General features: G+C 38.9%; 1 protein-coding gene across 2 annotated transcripts; it reads right to left on the bottom strand.

The window, feature by feature from the left end:
• Positions 1–354: 354 nt before the first annotated feature.
• On the bottom strand, positions 355–22,779 carry bmb (brambleberry). Of its 2 annotated transcripts, none has more exons than XM_079603424.1 (13): positions 22,671–22,770; positions 19,745–20,004; positions 17,133–17,261; positions 16,547–16,732; positions 12,239–12,461; positions 12,012–12,128; positions 9,508–9,687; positions 9,225–9,431; positions 6,608–6,758; positions 6,431–6,474; positions 4,253–4,368; positions 1,330–1,430; positions 355–1,163 (listed from the first exon to the last, which is right to left on the bottom strand). In XM_079603424.1, the coding sequence occupies exons 2-13, from the start codon at positions 19,988–19,990 to the stop codon at positions 1,034–1,036; spliced, it is 1,830 nt and encodes a 609-aa protein (XP_079459550.1). In that variant the 5' UTR covers positions 19,991–20,004; positions 22,671–22,770; the 3' UTR covers positions 355–1,033. The 2 variants fall into 2 exon arrangements, with proteins under 2 accessions (XP_079459550.1, XP_079459549.1); XM_079603423.1 differs by having other exon boundaries at positions 488–1,163; positions 1,330–1,433; positions 22,671–22,779.
• Positions 22,780–22,784: the final 5 nt, after the last annotated feature.

Consider the following 22,784-nt stretch of genomic DNA (forward strand, 5'->3'; position numbering starts at 1 on the left):
TTTTTTTTTTTTTTGCGGCCACGGTACATTATAAATGTAGCCCAAAAAAACGCAACCCGCTACCCTGCCTCACGATTCACGAAACGCTATAAGACCCAACCAATCAATTGTCAGTGCGGGCTTTTATCTCTACTCCCGAACGAATCACCATTTATCAATCACTTAATCATATCTAGATCCCAATAATGCCAAATGTCTGATTTTACCAGTAAAAAGGGCCAACATTTATTTAAATAAATTTATTCAGTGAGTGATTGCGAGTAGCCTACCGGTATATGTCATAATTCTGTATTATTCTCCGCTTCAGAATCAGAATCATAAATATTACTCGTGTCATCATTGACCTGTGCATTGGGGAGCAGGACCCACCCGTGATACATCACTCAATTGAACATTTTAATCAACAGTAAATTTGTGTTAACTTTTTTCCACGTCTCAAGTAACAAAAAAAAACGTTGTGCCTCAAAGTATCCCAAAAGTATTGTACCATAGTATCTGGATTGACATTGAATTACACCCCAAATATACTTTTAAAGAGGAGGGTTTTTTTTAAATCTGATCACAATGCTCACAGGAGTCACGTTTGAGACGCATGGCATGTTAATACCAGGTGGAAACGGGGCGATTTCAGGCCATGCGCACTCGCAGTCTCTATACCTTCCAGAGATCCGTCAGTCAGCATTCCAGTTCACCAACGGGACATGCAAAGACACTCATTTTGTACAACATTTATTCCCCAAAAAATTCTTTAATAAAGGCTTGCAAGATAACACATTTACAAATAGCACGCTGAAATCTAGTCAATTTTAGTAAAAAGCGTGCAATGTAATTACATTTTTCATAATTTATTATAAATAATGCAGAATACATCTAAAAGTGGTATTACAACAAACACAATAAAAACCACCATGACTAAAAAACAAAAACAACACTATGATTTAAATAGTTAAGAAGTAAAGAGAAAAGTGCAATGTACATTCTGCAGACGCTTCTGTAAAGAGAAGTTCATTATAAAGACAGGAGTTGAGTTGTTTCAGAGTCGGCTGTAGGAAGTGTGTCCGCCTTCATGAATCCTGCAGTAGTCCTGACCCGACACAGCCCTCTTCTTGCACGGCTGACCCAGCCGAGTGACACCGCTGCACAGCGAGCGACCCGAAAAAGAACTTCACAAAAAAGAAAAAAATATTATTAAGTGCATATCCATAGCGAGACCAAAGATTTAGAATCAAAACATTGGATTGCTATAAATCCATTCACATTTGCCCTCTTTATTTAGCTGCAGACAAGTCCATTTTAAGTACATGACTTCAGGCTTCAGTAAAGCCTCACCTGTTGCTGGCGAGCGAATGGTTGGGGCTTGAGCTTCGCGAGCGACTCACGGTCTCCAGCACTCCTCCTAGGTTCCTCAGAGGAACGTTCTCCAGCACTGCCTGCTGATCACACAATGACTTCAAGAACCATTCTCAGAGAACCTTGCAGTCCATCAAACTATAGCAAAAACTCTCTATATAGAATAGAAATATAGAAATTATATAGAAAATATACATATATATATATAGAAATGTTTTTCTTCTCTGCTGCATTTTCAAAAATAGTCTCAATATACTGTAAGCAGTTAAAGTCTCCCCGTGGTGAAAATCAAGTTATTAATGTTTATGTCTATTGGCGCTTTTCCATTACCAGTACCAGTACCAGCTCAACTCGGCTCGCTTTTCGCTCCGTTTTCCATTGCAGACAGTACCTCCACAATAGTACCTGGTCGTCATAGCGACGCAACACACACCCGCTACCCACACACACAGGACAATGGAATAAATCGAGTGTATGCTGTTTTACATAATATTAGTAATGGGTATATCACGCAATCTAACTATTTAAAAATGCCGGGTTATTCTGGATACTCCATCCGACGATTCTCTCTGACCAATCAGCAGTCTGCCGTGTTTCACGTCACATTTTAGTATCGCCTCAGCTCGCTCAGAACCTCGCCGGAGCTGATACGAAAAAAAGTATCTGGAAACAGGTACCGGTACAACTTTTACACAGTGGAAAACCAAACAAAGGCGAGTGGAGTTGAGGCGAGCTGGTACTGTGTAGTGGAAAAGCGCCATCAATGGTGTGTTTTTAATATGTTTTAAAGCAGGGCTGTGCAGCTTCGGGAATTTCTTCGCTGTATTCTCGCTTTAAGCTCACAGGTTTCTCTATAGAGCTCCCCCTACAGCTCCGGAGTAGATATTTGACAACACTGTCGAAAAAGCTCGTTGGCGACTCTCAGATACCAGAGGCTAGTAGATCAACGACATCAAAGCAGACGGGACATTCTTTACAAAGTCTAAATTCGGGTTCGAACAGCGTGAGGGAGCGCAATAATTACAGAATTTTAGCAGATTGTTTTTGCCGTAAAGCAATTCGTTACATCGCGAGACCTGATATCACGCGATACTTCCTGACGCGGCAGTCGGCGGCCCGCCGGCTCTAAGTTGCAAGTGTGGTTTTTCCGCTCACAGGTGATCGGGGGTGCGAGACGATCACCATTTAACCAGAAAAAAGTAATACAACCATTCCAATGACTCTGAAGCTGTTCGGTTAAGGTGAAAAACCTGCATAGTTCACCTTTAAGACAAACCGTGTGTAAATATATAAGTCAACACATTTTCTCCTTAAAACTGCAGTGAACCAAAGACAGTCTCAAAGACACGGTTTGAAATCGCTGGTGTTTCTGACGTCACAAACTACCTTGTAACCAATCAGATCAACGTGTGATCGTCAACCAGTGGATATCTGAGCTGAGTGAGTGGAGGTGGGGCTCATTTGCATATTCAGAGAACCGCATATACGAAAAGATGCAAGGGTGTCGAGTTACATTCAAGCTGTTTGAAGACATTTCTTCAAGGAAAAAACTTTTAAATATGTAATATTGTAGGAGTGTAACTACTTTACATTGATATCAAACGTCTAACAATACGATGCCACACGTAAAATGTGTCTGCCAAACTTCCAAAAAAAAAATTCCTGCCAAAGCGCACATTTTCGTTTACTCGCCATACTTTTCCCAGAGTGTCTTTGAAACGTTAACCTCCTCATCTGAAATAGACGCCGACAAGATTGACTAAACCCTAAACACGTTTTGTCACAAAAGCCAGTATTGTCCATTGTCAAGGCATCGCAAGGTTATGTTTTACAGCAGAAACCGACAAGCCCCCTTGTTGTCTGAACACATCCTGATAAGTCCCTTTTAGCGAATCAGCGCGCAGTATTCAGGTCAGGTGACAAGGACGTTAGTCACTTCAAAAAGACGCGCTAGCTGAGAGGAGTTTCGTCAAAGCTGACTAAAAGTGATTGAGGATGGATAACTTCAAGGAACTTGATAAACCCGTAATATCGTTGGGGCGTAAAATGAAAATAAAAGCTGAAACTTTCACGGAAACTTGCTAAAGCAGCACGTTTAGTGGTGAGGGAAAAGCTCACTCTGTAATCACAACAATATGTCAGGCGTCTATGTCAGCTGTGGAGATTAACGTTACAAAGATGAACCGAGTGTTTTATTATATCATAGCAGTTACTTGGTTTTGTTTAACTCTGCAACTTGAAATGTGGAGTTATCTGCTTTTGCCAAAAAACGACTGATTTTACTAAATAAACAAACTTTCAATATAAAAAAAAAAACACACTTTCAATGACCTTTAATTTAGTAAGTTACTGTATTTTTTGAGTTATTATTACTTAATCAAACCAACCCAACTGCAGTTTGATTGACACTTGCAATGCACAATAAAAGTTTAATTAAATGTTCATGGTATATATTTTGGTTGCACTTGTGAGTTAGTAACTGGTTGTGTAAACTTGGCACATAATATCCAAATATAGATAAATCAATCAATATAGACTTTAAAGGGATAGTTCACCCAAAAATGAAAATTCTGTCATCATATACTCACCCTCAAGTTGTTTCAAACCTGTATAAGTTTATTTCTTCTGTTATATTTTGAAGAATGTCTGTGACCAGACAGTTGATGGACCCCATTGACTTCCATAGTCTACTATGAAAGTCAATGGGGTCCATCAACTGTCTGGTCACAGACATTCTTCAAAATATAACAGAAGAAATAAACTTATACAGGTTTGAAACAACTTGAGGGTGAGTATATGATGACAGAATTTTCATTTTTGGGTGAACTATCCCTTTAATTCTATTTATTTATTGAAGTAAAATCTATGATTAAAAGGTATTATTATGAACACCACAACTTACCCCTGCGATGCTGTGTCGATTCTTGAGTCTGGGGGTTGAATGGGTGGGTGTGTCTGAAGTCACATGACTGAACTTTGGAGACGGAGAGGAAGACATGGCCAGGATGCATGGATCACCTACAGCAAGAAGCCAGACTGTGAACTCTTTCTGAACAAAACAACAAGTCTTTGTCTGTGTGAAACCCACTACCCCACGAGGACTGTGTAACAAATGTGTTCTGATGGGTTTTAAGGTGATAATTCAATTCATAACATGCACCAATAATACAATTTTCTAAATGTCAATCATTTGTTAACAAACAAGTATTCATTACTTCAATGAGCTCATTGTTTCTGCCTTATATTACACTGTTTAAATTAATACATTTTTAGCTAACTGTGATTTGTAGATGTACATTTCTGAAAAACATATCTCAGTTTCCTCTGATAAACGATCACTCTAAATTGTAATGTGGACTCACGCATTTTCTGTAAAGCTGCTTTGAAACGATGTGTATTGTGAAAAGCGTTATACAAATAAATGTGAAATTAATTAAATCAAACAACATCCGCTTGTTTACTTCATGTTTTTAATATTAAAATATGGTTTAGATGGTTGTAAAAGTGCATATTTCATCTCCCTAATCTTTTTGAATGAGCAGCTAGAAGTAGAGAAGCAGAGATATTTCAAAATAAGAGTTGCAGTGCATTTCAGGCTCGTTTAAAATTAAAATAAACTTTCTAGATATTACAGATATTTTGATATTTAGTCGACTCTGAAATGGATTAAATTATAACTGGTGAATTTTTCAATGTAAACACGTGTGGCTTCTCTCTGGGCTGCCCATCACAGGAAAGAAAAGACTAAGAACATTATTTATTTGTGATTTTTTAGTCCATAAACCGTTTTTATTCCATAAACGTGTTGAAATTGGTCTTATTAAATGTCTTGGCATTTAATAAGTTACAATAAAACTGAAGTAGAGAGATATTTCCCCCCCTGTATTGTGCTGTACATCCAAATGTAACATTATCAATAAAGAAAAAAAGTAGGGCGGGGACTTGGTTCTACGCATCGCTTGTTGATAGGCTGTTGGATGTAGGCGTGGCATAAGCTTGTAGGGGCGGGGTTTAAACAAATTATATGATTGGTAAAGTCACCAGAGAGAAGTCAGTTGTCTTGAAAAGAAGGTTTGAATCAAAAACATATGCACAGATGTATTGCTCACACTAAGATCTATACACATTCAGAATAATTTTCATTTCACACCAACTTTAAACTTGCAGTTGAATGTGAGCCCCAGCCCGTTTAATTAAACAAAATAATATGAGATATGTGATTTATTTTGAGATTGTATGGATTTGTTCTTTATGGACATACGACATTAAAGGTACAATATGCAATATTTTCTGCCGCTAGAGGCGCTACATTCCAAACAGCAACAACAGCGGCGTAGCTTGATGACGATGTGAAGGAGCGAGGAATGATGGGAACTGTCGTTTTTAACTCCACCGGATGTAAATCAGTCAGACGGGAATCGAAAAGTCATGTTCATTGATGAGGTAAAGTTATATTTATATAAATGCGTTTAATGACATGCTTTTATTTCATTAAAATAATTAACCGCAAGAAAAGTAAGGTTTAAAACTTAATTGGTTATCATGTTACTGTATTTGTCATGTTAACTCATTGTTGTGATAACGCTGCGCAGTTTTACGTCTTCGAAACAATTGTTGTAAAAGTACATTCGAACACACACATCATTTGCCAAAAGACTGATTAATCTTTATGTATAACACATGCTATATTTATTTACATGGCCATAAACACCAGACGTGATAAACAATGTCAATAAACTAAACGCGTAACGCGGATATGACGCACTGACTGGCGACTCCAGCTCGCCCGCTCACACGCCCCGTTTCCTCGGTTAAAATCTCAATTTTATCACGATTTAAAAATAGTTGGAAACATTTGGGATATTGCAAGTAATCAACTTAACAAAATATATAACACTGGCCTTGTGATTTTGGGATATTTTAATGCACGAATATTACATATTGTACCTTTAACCTTATTTGTGCGCGACTTAAAAAGTGAATAGTTGTAAAAACCCTGTGTAACCCTGCATATGAGCTAGCACCATTAACTACATGTATCAGACAGTGGCTGTGAATACATGGAAGAAGAGGAAAATACCCATCATGAAGCTCTCCACCTCCAAATCACAGTCTGGGTCATTTCTACAATGAGAAGAACACAAAATTAGCCGTTATATATAAAACAACAACAACAATAAATAAAACAAGCATGTTGAGTGGCTTGGAAGGATGAGAAGTTTTTTTAAACATTAGGTTTCTGCAGTCCTAGACTCACAGGACCGGCGTGGACGAGGACGGCGGACAACGCTCTCTCTCTGGGGTCTTCTCTTCACTGGGGCCCAGAGGAAGAGGAGGAAGAGGAGGCCTGCAGGTCTGGCCCTTCACTTTAGACAACACCCAGAGAACCTGAAGCACAAACCAGCGACCTGGATCACAAGAACATCAAGAGGACAGTCATGAGCACAGGAGATCAGGGTTGCAGAAGTCATGCATTTAAAGGTGAAATATGGACGTTGTTGGGACTTTACATTTCTTCTTCCTAGTTTAATGTGCAACCACAGGTCATTTGTTGACTCATTTTGCCCAAAATAACTATTCTTTGTCACTCTGGTTATATGAGTATCCAGAGAAGCCCAGATGGCCAATCAGATCAAAGAAAGTTTTAATGAAGGAGTGCAAGGTAAGACGCAAGTTAAACATTTCATATTCGACAACCGTTTTACGACAGAAATGTTAAACGACCAAAAGTAATCTCCAGTGACGCAAACTACTCTATCTAGCTATAGTTTCCATGATTCATGCAATTCATAACTGGATGTGATGGGACAAGAAACATGAGATGAGCTGTTTACAGCATATCACGCATTAGATTAGGAGAGAATGTAATCCGTGTTTCCCACAAACTTTTGTGAGGCTGTGAGGGATGAACTCAGTCCCCCTGGGGCGGTCCGGGGCATTTCATTTTAATTTCTTTTCATATAAATTATGACAATTTTCAAATCTTGTTCACTTTGGTATGGTGAATTATACGGACTCATTATCTCAGGGTTATTTTGCATCCTTCCGAGTCCTTTAAAAAAAGACAGATCTTGAAGAAAGGCAAGTTTCTTTAGAAAACGGTGGCCGGCGACACAGCCTAGGTAACTAATGTGAAACACTGGTGTGTGTGTGTGTGTGTGTGTGTGTGTGTGTGTGTGTGTGTGTGTGTGTGTGTGTAACACCGTACAATAGAGTATTTGCGAGTTACGTCACCGTCGGCTGGAGAGACTGCAGTTACACACACTGTTTTGGTTTTCAGTATGAATGCCGTGAACAACAAAACATCTTAAAACGGGAAAGAGCTTTGAGACAGATATCTTGTTAAATCTATTTATAATATAGTCCGAGGTATATTTTTACAGACTGTCAAAAACTACAGAACAGAGAAGGCAATGCATCGCTGCAATTCATAGAAACAACTGGATCCAGGCAGAGAAAGCTGGATTTGCAGTTATTTTGTGTCAATATGCTGAATTTTGGGGTAAAAATCATACCCTAAATATTATATTGATATATATTATATTGACAACTCAAATATTTATCATCGTATATTCTGCATTATCGGATGTTTTTAAGTAAACACTGACAACCCCAGGTTTTGAGGCTGGATGATATGACGATATAACATTGATAAAAGTGATCACATGTATTTAAACCTATATTGCATTTATATAAAGCGTTCACAGGCAGATTTGCTTTATGCATTTCCCCGGCGTGGCTCATATACATGTCAGAAAACACGATTCCTGCTGCATGTCAATATCCATGATCTCTGGGTCACAATATCGAGTCCAACCTTTAGTTTAAACTGATGATCATTTATTTTACTGCCGTTTTCACAGTTTCTCCTGTTAACTCCAGTCACACTCAGTCCGGCTGAGGGAGTGTGTTCCCGTGGGAAAGTGACGTCAATGCATCCCTCTATAGCCAAGGAAAAACCATCGTTTTCGTTCTCGTCTCGTTTACAAGCGCTTGACTAATTTCTAGGGGTGTAACGGTACGCAAAAATCACGGTTCGGTACGTACCTCGGTTTTAAAGTCACGGTTCGGTTCATTTTCGGTACAGTAAGGGAAAGAAATGCAAAACATTAAACTGCTGGTTGTTTACTATAAACTTTTTTTTTAACAATTTGTTTACACTTTTTTAAACACACTTTTTAATAAAATATAACGTTAGACTAATAAATAAAAAAGATTTAAAATAAAAAAAGAATAAGAAATAAAATACTGCTGCAAAGTTCTCCACTAAATAAAATACTCTCAAACCAATATTGGCCGTGACGCTAGCTAGCGAGAGGCTGGGCTAAAGCGAGCGTGCCGTGTATGTGGTGATCTTTATTTATGCGATATTTATGTCCGAGCCCGACCCGAGAGTTAAAGTCCAATTTTTTTTTCTCATGCTAATGACACATGAACGTTTGTTTGTGTGGAAAGCCCGCTTTTAACAGAAAGGCATTTGGAAATGTCCACAGATGAGCACATCAGCGCTCTTAACACAGGCGCGCATGCACGTGTTTCGTTGTCACAGCAACATAAACAAATTTCCGCACACAGGAAGACAGATGTTATGGTAATATTTTACATGTATTTGAATCACAAAAACGATTAATCAGATTTAATCAGTGCAACGCGGAGACTTCCGACACTTAATATGTTCGTGTGGAAACTCGGAATTGACGTATGTTCCGCACACAAAACTAGCCTAATTTACGTGAAAGATTGCATTCGGTGCACCGTACCGAAAGTCATGTACCGAAACGGTCCGGTACGAATACATGTACCGTTACACCCCTACTAATTTCATAAGGAGTCGGCAGTGCAGAAGCGAGCCGTTGTCAGTGCAGATCTGGTACCTAGTGACAGTGTGAACAGCAGCAGAGACAGCGACACCAGGTCCAGCGCAGACTGCTGGTTGATCTCTGCGATGGCGTTGATGGGGACGGTGAGGAGCAGAGAGACGCGGGAGAACGTGGCGCACTGCAGGAACGACAGCAGGACCGCACACAACAGGAAGAAGCCAGCGTGCATCACACACGTCCACAGAGCACGCAGGCTCAGGCCTAGGAGGAGCATCAACACTCATCAACATCACAATATCATTGAGGAGTTGTGCACACGTGAATGAACAAGAAGTACCTGCCCAGCCAAGATAGCCTTGGATCATATGCAGTCTGTCCTCCAGCCGGTTCTGCATGTTGTCCAGATACCGGAGCATGTATCCCAGAGTGCCGTTCATGCGCTCCAGTTTCCCGGTGAGCTCGGAGTAGAAGTGAGCCGTGGCGTTCTGCTGCTGGAGGAAGCCCTTCAGATTCAGCTCTGCATCATGGGATCAACAAACACCACCATTTCAGCTCAGCTGCCAAGACAGGGCCAACTCGGCCTTGGTTTTTGCTAATACAGTGCATTCTGGGAAATCTAGGATGTTTTAAAGGACATTCTGGATATACACAGTACCAGTCAAAAGTTTGGAATAATTAGGATTTTAGGTCACACTATTTTAAGGTGTGAAATGTTACACCGTGTCCTAACCAGACGCGATGCGATAAGATCCAGCGACAAAACCCACAGCCAATCAGAACAGTGTGTGGGCGGAGTCTCACGTCAAGAAAATGGATAAGTGGCTACATAATCAAATTCACAAATATTACACCATTTAAACATTATTCAAATATATAGGCTACCGAGTTACTAACAATCTGTCAAAGAATACACTTGTTTCTTTACAGTTTGAACATTCTTGTTTCCATTTGTTTAATTTCAAGATCTGAGGTGAATTTACAGCTCAAAGCTGGAGCACTAAATGATATTCAAAGTCACTACACGCTTTTAACATTAAATAAAGCACATAAACGGTGCCTGAGATTATCATTGCCACACTTTGTGTTTGTTGTTCCAGCGCGACGTTGCAGAAAAATAGAAACAGTTTCTAAAACAGAGTCGTCGCGTGTCGCCGTCGCGGCTGGTTAGGACAACAACTCTGATTAACATGGAAAAGACCTTTTATCGGGTCGCGTCGTGTGTACTTAGGACACAGTGTTACAGTATGATTATATATTTAAATATGGAGTAATAATAATTAACCACATGTGTAATTACTATAGGGTTAGGAATAGGGTTTGGTAGAGGGTTAGTTGCAATTATTTAAAAATGCAATTAATTGATCATGCATAATTTACTGTTATTAATATGATAAGTACATGCAACATGTAACGAGGACACTGTAAAATAGTGTTTTTGAAAAGTCTCTTCTGCTCACCAAAGCTGCACTTATTTTTATTTGAATAAAAATACAGGATATGCAGTTAATTTCAACTTTTGAAGTGGATCAAAACCTTTCATCAATGTTGTACACGAATTTTGAACAATACCCGTTCTTGTCTTAGACAATGAGTAACTTTTTTGATCCACTTCAAATGTTGACTACTGTAGTAATATTGTAAAATAATTGTTTTCTAGGTAAACAGATTTTCAGTAATTTATTCCTGTGATCAATACTGAATTTTCAGCATCATTACTCCAGTCTTCAGTGTCACATGATCCTTCAGAAATCAGTATAATATGAGTTGTGGAAACCTTGATAAAAGTATTTTATTTTTTTTATTCAGCCAAGACACATTCAATTGATCAAAAGTGACAGTAAAGACATTTAGAACACCAATATCAGTTTTCACAAAACTGGGGCTATGTGTAGTTTTTCTACTAAAATGAATACATTTTTGTACTGCCTATGTGTGAAGGGGTTGTAATCTCACAATAAAATGATCCACTTGGCGGGTTTTGCTATTATCTCTGAAAGCAAGTATTTCTATGTGATGCTCCGGGTCGGATTTACCGCGAAACCCAGTGACGTGACTGAGACCTGCATGCGTGCTCCCGAGCCTCTCGCCTCGTCTACTGACTTTGCACTCAACAGCGACGACACTGCAACTTATGAGAGTCTGCTAACACTAAGAAACGACCAGCGCAACACAGACTCCAACACAAACTCCACATAATAATAATAATAAAACAAAAACCATCATTATCTGCTGAAGCTCGTCAGGCCAAACGTGAATCGGATCAACATCGGCAGGGCTTTTGAATCATGGAGAAACCTCCGCTTTGTTTTGGGTATAAAAACAGACTCGGAGTTGGCTTTCGTCCTATTGGACAGGTACGCTAACATTACTACAAAGCATGTACAATATATTTAGATTGTATATTTTGCAGGAGCACTCGCTTGTAAACGTATTGGTTGCAATCTGAAACATCGCCGCTAGAGGCCGCTGAAAACTACATATATCCACTTTAAGCAGCAAAACTGTTTCCAACATTGTTAATAATAAGATCCATTATTAATTGAGCACCAATAACAACTGAGCATCAAATTATCATATTAGAATAATTTCTGAAGGATCATGTGACACTGAAGACTGATGCTGAAAATTCAGCTTTGATCACAGGAATACATGACATTTTAACAATTAAATTAGAAAACACCTTAGATTGTAATATTTCACAATGTTACAGTTTTTACTGTGTTTCTGATCACATAAATGCAGCCTTAGTGAGCAGAAGACACTTATAAATGATGTTAACACTTAAAAACAGGTCATTTTTCCAAACGTTTGACAGGAAGTGTAGCACTGGCGAGTAATCACCCATTTTATGGTAGATGTCCTGAGCACTTCCTCGGACCACGGCCAGGTCCTCGAGAATCGCCTGATGTCCTTCCTGCACTTCTGCGGTCTGATCCTTCAGCTGCCCACTCACGTTCTCTGCAAACGAGACACGGACATGATGAAGAGCATTAACCAAGCCACTATGAATACATTTTAAACGCTGATACAGTGAGAACTCCCAGCTCGCGTGTCTGTCTGTGACTGACCCATCCTCCGTGTAATGCCCTGGATTAACTGAGCCACCAGCTGCTGCCCGGTGCTGATGAGGGCCTTCTCCTGCGCCAGTCTCTGCAGGTTTTCACTGATGGAGGAGTCCAGCTGCTCCTGGCCTTCCTTCAGGACCCCTTGCTGGAGCTGTAGGGCACTGTGACCCTCCAGAAGCCTGTCCAGGGACGCCGCGGTCATTTCCCTCAGCTCGTTCTGACCCTCCTGCAGATCGACACCAACACAGAACCATCAAACACTCATACAATAATCCTCCATAATTACCCAGTGGCAATCCAATAAGAATCAGATGAGATGAAGGCGAGACACGACAGGCAAAAACTGTTTTTTTTATTGTTTTTTTCACTGGTCAATTTTGAGATTTTAAGATATTTGTCTTCAATAACATGTCTTTCAGACTTGTGGTGAAAAAAAGTCTGAAATACACATTTAGGTCTTTATTTTACTGCACTTTGACTGTTTGAGTCTCTAGATTTCTCATAAATTCAACAAAAGTTGGCGTTATAAATCAACATGATCCGCGATCTCGGTGTGCACCCTGTCATCACACACACCATTAGAAAGCGCTCTCTCTCCTGTACAATGCTGTCGGATCCAAATATGGTCATTTCCTTTTTATCAGCAACCAATCGTGAACGTAAAATGGCGGAATGCGCAATCTCATTGGCTGATGATAAATCTTTAAAGCCTGTTTTCTCAAAATGACTTTTCTCTCTTTTCTTAAGTTTGAAATCTCCTCTTCAGTCGCACCGATACACACCAAACCTTCCAGTCTTGTACCTAGTTATATTATGAAGACATTTACAGAGGGATTTGTAAATATATTATTCCTAGCCTGATTTATATAACATTTAATTCCAAAAAACATGTTGAAAATAATTTAAGGCTATTGACAGTATATTCTGATTTACAGGATAACAAAAGTAGATATCCATAAATCCCTCTGTCATTTTTTCCCATCTAATATGTGAACACAATGAAAAAATAATTTTGAAGCTGGCTTTATCCAATACTCAGATTTTAAAATATATGCAAATTAGTGCATATTTACTTAGATTTTGCCTAATTTGCATATTTAAACATTAAATTACAGAAAACTTGTTATACATTTTTTTCTCATCTTAATGTAGGTAAACTGGGAATGGTTCATGGTGATGTCTGCTAGTTAAAATGTTTACCCTATTCATCTGTAGGGTCTCGTCTTAAAGCAGGAAAAAAAAGTGATTTGATTTTATCCGTCTTATCTATTAAGGCCAATTCATACCGCACACATTGTTTGTGTGCCGTTTGGCAGTACGGTGTGAATTGACCCTTCGCAGGGAGCTTGATTGACAGGTGATCTGACCAATCATACTTCGCCATCCGCCATTTTGTCCGACAAAGCAGTCAGGACAGTTAGTAGATTAACATGGGAGGATTTGATTTGAGTGTACCGACGTCTTTCCGCGGTTAAAACAACATTCCTTCTGATGTTCATTCATGTTTATTTGATGCTATAAATGAACTAGAAGGAAGAGATGATCGGTTCACGAGCGGCTTTAACTGAGGCGACACAGCGATCTGTCACACACATTAACCCTCTGGGGACCAAAAACGCGTCGGCGCGTTTTGCTCGTGTTTTTTTTTTGCAATGCAAAATAAACTCAAAATGCTCTTTTAATTTTGATCTTTCATTTTCGTGTTATACATCAATCGATCCGGTTCAGTTTCTATTTTTTTTCTGTATACTCACAATAAAAATAAAGTGTTTTGCTTTTTGCCAAATAAAGAAAAATTAACATGATGCGAGTTCTGCACTCTCTCTGTCAATGAACTCCAATTTGAAACGCGTTAGAAAATGATCTGTAACTCCGCGAAACTGCAGTCAAACAGGCAAACATACCCACGGGCATAAAGCTTGAGATCGCATCTTTCAAATTAAGTAATTTATATTAAAAACAAATATTCTCAGCTTCTGTAATCGGTATGAAAAGAGAGTGATTCCAGTCGAGCTCATTACGAGCTCATTGACTTTAATTCGTTCACGCCTACTCACGGAGCGCGCTATTCACAAGATAATGTGTTAAGCCATCTATGCAAAACAGGGAAACGCCCCCAAGCAAATGCATTAAGTTTCATCATTCAGTCACCTGCGCGTTGGGAAGATGTTACGATAATATTCTTCAACCTTTTTAAAAGGAATGGAGCTTCATCACTACCTCCGCCTGCAACTCGGAGTGCGCTTAGCAACACAGTCAGAAATCAGAAAGAGTAAGTAGGCTACATATTTACCTACTATTATTACAGATATTTTACAGATATTTTCACAAATTAATATGGAAAACATGTCGATTTCTAAGGCCAAATTAGAACCTGGAATTGATATTTTTCCCGCAGTGCTGAATGAGAAGAGCCATTAATATTATTAATAAACTATTGTTTTCTAAGTCGGCTAAAAACATCTCCATCTCCGCTGTTAAGCAGATGCACTTTTAGAGAGAACTGCACCTTTCATACGCATTACATAATCAGAAGGTATTAGCTTTCGATTCGAATTTGTTCGTTTTAAAATGGACATTTCAAGCTTTAGCTACATAGGCTATATTTTGTTTCAGTTCTCGCGCTCCAGTTCACGGAGATCATGAAAGCGTGCCTGATTGTTTTATTTTACAAAAGCACAACGCTTTCTTGTTATTGTGAGTTTACACAAATAAAAGTAGTTGCGAATAATGTATTATTTTCTGTATGACCAGAAATGATAAGAGTAGTAGGCTATTTTAAGTTGTTTCCACTGTTGATAGGAAAATGCAAGTGTTCGCGTCCGCGGCTCCGTGCCATAGTGCGCGCTCCCCACAAACCCTTGGATATGCGTCAAAATCTTGTGTTTATTTGTGATAATCTTAGCCCTGTATTATTATTGTCTAACCCGTGTTATGAATGACATTTGACAAATTGCTTTGTTCCTTTTTTGGATAAAAGCGTCTCTAAATATGTAGCCTAATAAATGTTTTAATAAAGATGATGATAATTATTATTTGCGTACACGGATCCCAAACACACCGCGTCTTCTAAGTCAGGTGACTGTAAATGCGCAAAAACTGTTTTCATTGCAGTTTTGCGAAATATTCCTTTTTGCACAGTTGGTCGCAAGATTTGTGTGCTTTGCAAAGGACAGTTTGGTAAAAGGCAGGACACACCTTGGAAATGCCAGGCATGTAATGTTCACTTGTGTCTTCAGTTGAACATTTAGTTCCTCCACATAGAGGAATTACAATAAAACAGATTGAAAAACAAAACCTTTGAATCTCTTTGTTTAGGCTTGCCTCATGATGGGCCATTGGGGGAGTGTCTGTCACACCCCGGGTCTGAATCTCATTAATATTGATGGGCCATTACCACTCCATGCATAACCTCTTCTGACAAAAAAAAACAGTCTTACAAAGTTTAAATCAATGTATTGTTTCATGTGAAAGATTAGGCAGGATGTTTTTCACATCCTTTTGAAGCCAGAACTCGAAGCGACAATATCCATTAGTCAAAAGTCTTCGGAACACATATTTAGTATGCGTTTTGTGGTCTATTTCAGCAACTTTCATTTTTATTTTTTTCAATAACCACGCATAAACATTATTCTCTTAAAAATACAAACATGTTGCTCACATATTATGGTAGCCCCGTTTGTGCTATATAGAGTGAATTTACACCTTTGCCATTAACATGTTTATAAATAACTGAAAAAAGCACAAATGTCAGGGCATTTCAAAACATCCCAAGGGCCCCAAAAACACCTTGGTTCCCAGAGGGTTAAAGAGCCACAAAACAGTATTTATTGTTTACATTTCTTTTTCAAAATGACCAAATTTGAAAGGTGAGACTTTGTTTAATATGTTTAAAATTAAAAGTAAGCTGGTCTGTGTCTGTCAGTGTGTTGTCAGTGTCCTCTCTGCTCTGCGATGTATTTTTCACTGCGTGAGAACATGGTGTGGCGTGAGAGTGGCGTAGCTTGTCGGACATAGCGACAGTAACTAAGGGGGGCGGGTCTTTGCGTACAGTCAATTGGCATTAATAGATAAGGCAGGCGGCAACAGCCACTTCATCAGGTTTTGTGGGATCAGTGTGTAACCCCTGTGTGTGTCTGTTGGCGTCATCAACACTCCTTTGCACTGATTGAACATCAGTTGGTGAAAACGAGCACAGACCAACAACAACAGATGTTTGTCGGGTTGTGTAACGTCTGAGAAGTGACTGTCTGCGTTGGTCAGTGGAGTGTGAATTGGTCTTAAGAATAAAATAAAAGTTATTTACAACACCTTCAGATCTTTCATAGCGTGCAGTTGACTAGTTGCGGTGGAAATCAGGGCGTTGACGGTCAGCTCCGCTCGCTTGCGGAAGTGCTGCTGGCGCGTGGCGTAACACACGGCGCGCGCTCGGTTACTGACAATGTGATACGCGTTCCATGTGTCCGAGTCCATGTCCGCTGTGCACTCCTTTAAAGACTGCACACAGAGAGAGAGAGAGAGAGAGAGAGAGAGAGAGAGAGAGAGAGAGAGAGAGAGAGAGGAGAGAGAGAGAAGGAGAGCGAGAGAGAGAGAGAAGGAGAGAGAGAGAGAGAGAGAGAGAGAGAGAGAGAGAGAGAGAGAGAGAGAGAGAGAGAGAGAGAGAGAGAGAGAGAGAGAGAGAGAGAGAGAGAGAGAGAGAGAGAGAGAGAGAGAGAGAGAGAGAGAGAGAGAGAGAGAGAGAGAGAGAGAGAGAGAGAGAGATCCATTATTCATCTAATCCAACTCCGTTAATTCTAGATGCTAAGCACTACACAACTCGAAGTGCTTGTTTTGACTGGCAGAATGACAAGCCTTTAACTGAGGAACAGTTCAGCAGGTTCAGGACCACTGACCGTACCATTTGTTCAGTGCAGGAGTAAGTCCGGCGCCCCTCCACCTCTGATTGGCAGTTGAACAAAGCCACGCCCAGTTTGGCCAACTGCTCTTCCGACAGGCCGTTGCAAGTTGCTTTGAGCTGAGCGACAACCTGTTAAAAAAGCAGAATACAATATATCTATGGGCAGAATAACTGAATAACATATACTATATGAACAGTGTTGTGTATTCACGCATACGATTGAAAAAAACAGGCTAGTTTGAGATCACCATTGATCACTGCAAGATGTACGTCAGTTAGAAGCGTTTCTGAGTCTGGTCCAATTTGCTCTGATGACAATCTGACGTGCCAAAAAATAAGTATAATCCGTGTCTTTATTAAACTAAAAAGGTATGGAAAACACTTCGGAGAAAAATAAAATACTTTGTTCATTGTTCATCACATTTAACTTTCATATCATATACAAGTAGTGAGAACTGTCCATCTTGTGAGTGGAAGCAAAAACATGCTATTTATGTCTTTGTCTTTAATTGAAAATGATCCACTGCTCCTTAGGAATAAAAAATAAAAATAAAACTAACTTGCTCAAAAGAGAAGAAAATAAATCTGTAAAATAAACCGATTTACTCTGAATCGTTCACTATGCTCTACGTAATGTACTATGTCCCCATCATTCACTATATCAAAATCAGTAAATGTATGAACAAGTGACCGATTCCAGACGCAGCTTTAGCTTCTGTTTATAGTGTAGTGTAGGGGCGAGACGCTCCAGATATTAGAGAGCATTTGATTGGACAATCTGGTGAGAAGCTGAAGTCCAGAATGACCATTTTGATTTCAAAATGACTTGTATACTTTATCAGCACTAAGGGTATGCGTTTACACGACAATGTACTGAAAATGGAACAGTTTTCCCTTTGCGTTTTTTTCCCCGCATACAGAAGACACATTGTCAAAACGGATCCGTGAAAACGACTAAAAACGCTGTATTACTCATGCCAGGCCAGTAGATGGCGATGTCACGTTGTAAAGAAACACTACACGCATACACAAGTCGGCCTAATACGCATGTGCATGACGTCACCGATTTCACTGTTTTTTGTCATTTATACAGAGACGATAACGGTATCATTTTCAAACACTTGCACGTTGAAACTCGTTTTCTGCAAAATTTGCTTTTTTAACCATAACATAAGAGAAACCCTAAAACAAGGGTTTTCAATCTTTCAGAGGACACACACTCAAATATGATCATCAATCTGTCCCAAAAAATCATCATAAAAAAATAAATATATATTTTAGCGTACAACACAATTACTTATGTTGAATGCGTAATACAAGCTCTATATATATATATATATATAATATCAAATAATTGTTGTATAATGTACGTTTTATGTCTTTTACACTTTTTTTTGGGCTTGTTTTGTATGATACGTGAGGTTTTGTTAATATCTGTATAACACCTATTAAAAAAATTAATTATATAAATATATATATATATATATAATACAAAATTTTAATAGGTGTTATACAGATATTAACAAAACCTCACGCATCATACAAAACAAACCTAAAAAAGTATGTATATATATATATATATATATATATATGATCATCGTCATGAGAGGGACCCCCAATCTAAGATTTACAAAGCAGCTAATATAATTTCATAGACATTAATACTTTAAAAATTATTAGAAATTCATGTACAATATTATTTGGGAAACATTTATTTTTATATTATGTTACATCAATTCATTCATTAATTTACTTGTTTCAAATTTTACTTTTGTTTTTGTTCAAATTCAGTTAGTTAATATTAGTCTATATTTTTTTCCACAGACATATACAAAATTAAAAGCTTGATTTAAACCATAGGGGGACTTTTAAAAAAAATACATGAAATAACCACTATAACCAGAAGATGGCGGCAGAGGAGCGCTTGTTTGACCATTTCCACTCCCTAACATTTGGGGAAAAGTAGGAAGTAACAAAGTCTCATGAAAAACAAAACTTTTCTTCAAACTGTGATTGAATTACACAGAAAATGCTCAAATGTGCAGCGTGACAAGATTGAACCTCATTGGTTCTTGCAGAAGCTCAAACGAACCTCATTGGTTCATGGGAGCATGCTTGAGCTTCTGTTTACATCTGATCTGCGAGTTGATGAATGTTTATATGTGAATAAAACAAATTCAATCTTTATCATATAAAGAGAGTCTCTTCAAAAAAAATTGGACTAACCCACTCAATTACAGTAATATGGATTAGTTCAATCTCCAAAAACACTTTTTGAAACGTCCAAGTGGTAGTAGCGTACCGGTCAATGACATATCTTAATTTGTTCTGAAGATGAACGGAAGTCTTACGGGTTTGGGACAACATGAGGGCGAGTAATTAAATTACTTTTTTTTTTTTCTTAGTGAACTATCCCTTTAAAACTTTGAGCAACGTTTACTTTATTTTTTATCTGGTGAATGTGGTGCCACGCACACGGATTTTATTTTTTGTGGAATTCTTCAAACATCCCATCATATACTTAATAAATAAGTTAACTTACATCTTAGCCTCTGCTGTGGACTCAACATTGCTAAAAGAGTCATGTTATAATAGTGAAGACATGTGCTCACCCTGAAATGGCAGCTGTCCAGAGGACTGAGATCCATCTGCTTCGCTTCAGCCAAAAACTTCTCATCAACAACGCTCATCTCGAAGGCAGGGGTCTCTCCCTGCAGCAGAATAGAGGAGACCGGCTCTGGAGGAGGAGCTGGAGCTGGTTCTGGAGCTGGTTCTGGCTTCTTCAGCCAGTCAAAGAAAGCTTCTACCTCACCGTACTGCATACTTAACAGCCACAGCGTCACAAACCAGAGACCCATGCTCAGAAATGACCCTGCACACAGAGCACATGAACCCACAAAATCAGGAGGGAACAAAAGGTTTGAAAGACATCACATACTTCCCTTATTTTCAGTTGATCCGGAAAATGCTAGCTACAAGCAACAAGAATGCTACTACATGTATAACGTGTGTGGCATACTGAGCATTTGAATTTAACCACCCTATATTCTCAACTCTTATGGTTATTAATTATGGCGACTTAGTCTACAAATCAGAACAAGGCATATCAGAAAATCAAACACTTTACATCAAGTCTAAGTGTGCACTATTGCCAGTATACTAGTGTGGCATTAGTTTAAGTGTGCACTATTGCCAGTATACTAGTGTGGCATTAGTTTAAATGTGCACTATTGCCAGTATACTAGTGTGGCATTAGTTTAAATGTGCACTATTGCCAGTATACTAGTGTGGCATTAGTTTAAGTGTGCACCATTGCCAGTACACTAGTGTGGCATTAGTTTAAGTGTGCACTATTGCCAGTATACTAGTGGCATTAGTTTAAGTGTGCACTATTGCCAGTATACTAGTGTGACATTAGTTTAAGTGTGCACCATTGCCAGTACACTAGTGTGAGATTAGTTTAAGTGTGCACTATTGCCAGTATACTAGTGTGGCATTAGTTTAAGTGTGCACCATTGCCAGTACACTAGTGTGAGATTAGTTTAAGTGTGCACCATTGCCAGTACACTAGTGTGAGATTAGTTTAAGTGTGCACTATTGCCAGTATACTAGTGTGAGATTAGTTTAAGTGTGCACTATTGCCAGTATACTAGTGGCATTAGTTTAAGTGTGCACCATTGCCAGTACACTAGTGTGACATTAGTTTAAGTGTGCACCATTGCCAGTACACTAGTGTGGCATTAGTTTAAGTGTGCCCTATTGCCAGTATACTAGTGTGACATTAGTTTAAGTGTGCCCTATTGCCAGTATACTAGTGTGACATTAGTGCACCATTGCCAGTACACTAGTGTGACATTAGTTTAAGCGTGCACCATTGCCAGTACACTAGTGTGGCATTAATTTAAGTGTGCACCATTGCCAGTATACTAGTGTGGCATTAGTTTAAGCGTGCACTATTGCCAGTATACTAGTAAGGCATTAGTTTAAGCGTGCACTATTGCCAGTATACTAGTGTGGCATTAGGTTAAGCGTGCACTATTGCCAGTAAACTAGTAAGGCATTAGTTTAAGCGTGCACCATTGCCAGTATACTAGTGTGGCATTAGTTTAAGTGTGGACTATTGCCAGTATACTACTGTGGTATTAGTTTAAGCGTGCACTATTGCCAGTATACTAGTAAGGCATTAGTTTAAGCGTGCACCATTGCCAGTATACTAGTAAGGCATTAGTTTAAGTGTGCACTATTGCCAGTATACTACTGTGGTATTAGTTGAAGCGTGCACTATTGTCAGTATACTAGTGTTGCATTAGTTTAAGCGTGCACCATTGCCAGTATACTAGTGTGGCATTAGTTTAAGTGTGCACTACTGCCAGTATACTACTGTGGCATTAGTTTAAGTGTGGACTATTGCCAGTATACTACTGTGGTATTAGTTTAAGCGTGCACTATTGCCAGTATACTAGTAAGGCATTAGTTTAAGCGTGCACCATTGCCAGTATACTAGTGTTGCATTAGTTTAAGCGTGCACTATTGCCAGTATACTACTGTGGTATAAGTTTAAGCGTGCACTATTGCCAGTATACTAGTAAGGCATTAGTTTAAGCGTGCACCATTGCCAGTATACTAGTAAGGCATTAGTTTAAGTGTGCACTATTGCCAGTATACTACTGTGGTATTAGTTTAAGCGTGCACTATTGCCAGTATACTAGTGTTGCATTAGTTTAAGCGTGCACTATTGTCAGTATACTAGTGTTGCATTAGTTTAAGTGTGCACTATTGCCAGTATACTAGTGTGGCATTAGTTTAATTGTGCACTATTGCCAGTATACTAGTGTGTCATTAGTTTAATTGTGCACTATTGTCAGTATACTAGTGTTGCATTAGTTTAAGTGTGCACTATTGCCAGTATACTAGTGTGGCATTAGTTTAATTGTGCACTATTGCCAGTATACTAGTGTGTCAGTTTAATTGTGCACTATTGCCAGTATACTACTGTGGCATTAGTTTAAGTGTGCACCATTGCCAGTATACAAGTGTGGCATTAGTTTAAGTGTGCACCATTGCCAGTATACTACTGTGGCATTAGTTTAAGTGTGCACTATTGCCAGTATACTAGTGTGGCATTAGTTTAAGTGTGCACCATTGCCAGTATACTAGTGTGGCATTAGTTTAAGCGTGCACTATTGCCAGTATACTAGTGTGGCATTAGTTTAAGCGTGCACTATTGCCAGTATACTAGTGTGGCATTGGTTTAAGCGTGCACGTGTATACTGTGGTCTGGCGCTGGATAGTGCGATTGGAACATGCCCGGGCTTGGCTCTCACAGCTGACTGAAATCACAGACAGTGAAAACGTTCAGATTGCACACATGATCTCACTAATACATCGTGCATCGTTGACTTTACAAACTGCATTGGACTTCAATCTGCATGTTATTCGGAAATGCATGTTATAAAATTAGTTTAAGATACATATTCAAATTTACGATTTAATTCAGTAAACATTGACCGTCCGAAATAACACATTCTCTTGACTTACCTTGAAATGCGCCACACAGACTGCTCTATAAATCTTCAAGCGAGATTAATCCATCAACCCTTTCGCTGAATAGTGAATAAACACTAAACGCTCTTGTGAGGATTCAACTGTTTA

Source organism: Phoxinus phoxinus, assembly GCF_949152265.1.
Source record: "Phoxinus phoxinus genome assembly, chromosome: 25".
Taxonomy (NCBI): Eukaryota; Metazoa; Chordata; class Actinopteri; order Cypriniformes; family Leuciscidae; genus Phoxinus; species Phoxinus phoxinus.

Coding starts and splice junctions, on each gene's coding strand:
- bmb (XM_079603423.1), bottom strand. CDS start 19,990: ATGGGTCTCTGGTTTGTGACGCTGTGGCTGTTAAGTATGCAGTACGGT. Junction 12,129..12,238: donor GGGCATTACACGGAGGATGG/GTCAGTCACAGA, acceptor TCTCGTTTGCAG/AGAACGTGAGTGGGCAGCTG. Junction 4,369..6,430: donor GGTGGAGAGCTTCATGATGG/GTATTTTCCTCT, acceptor TTCTTGCTGTAG/GTGATCCATGCATCCTGGCC.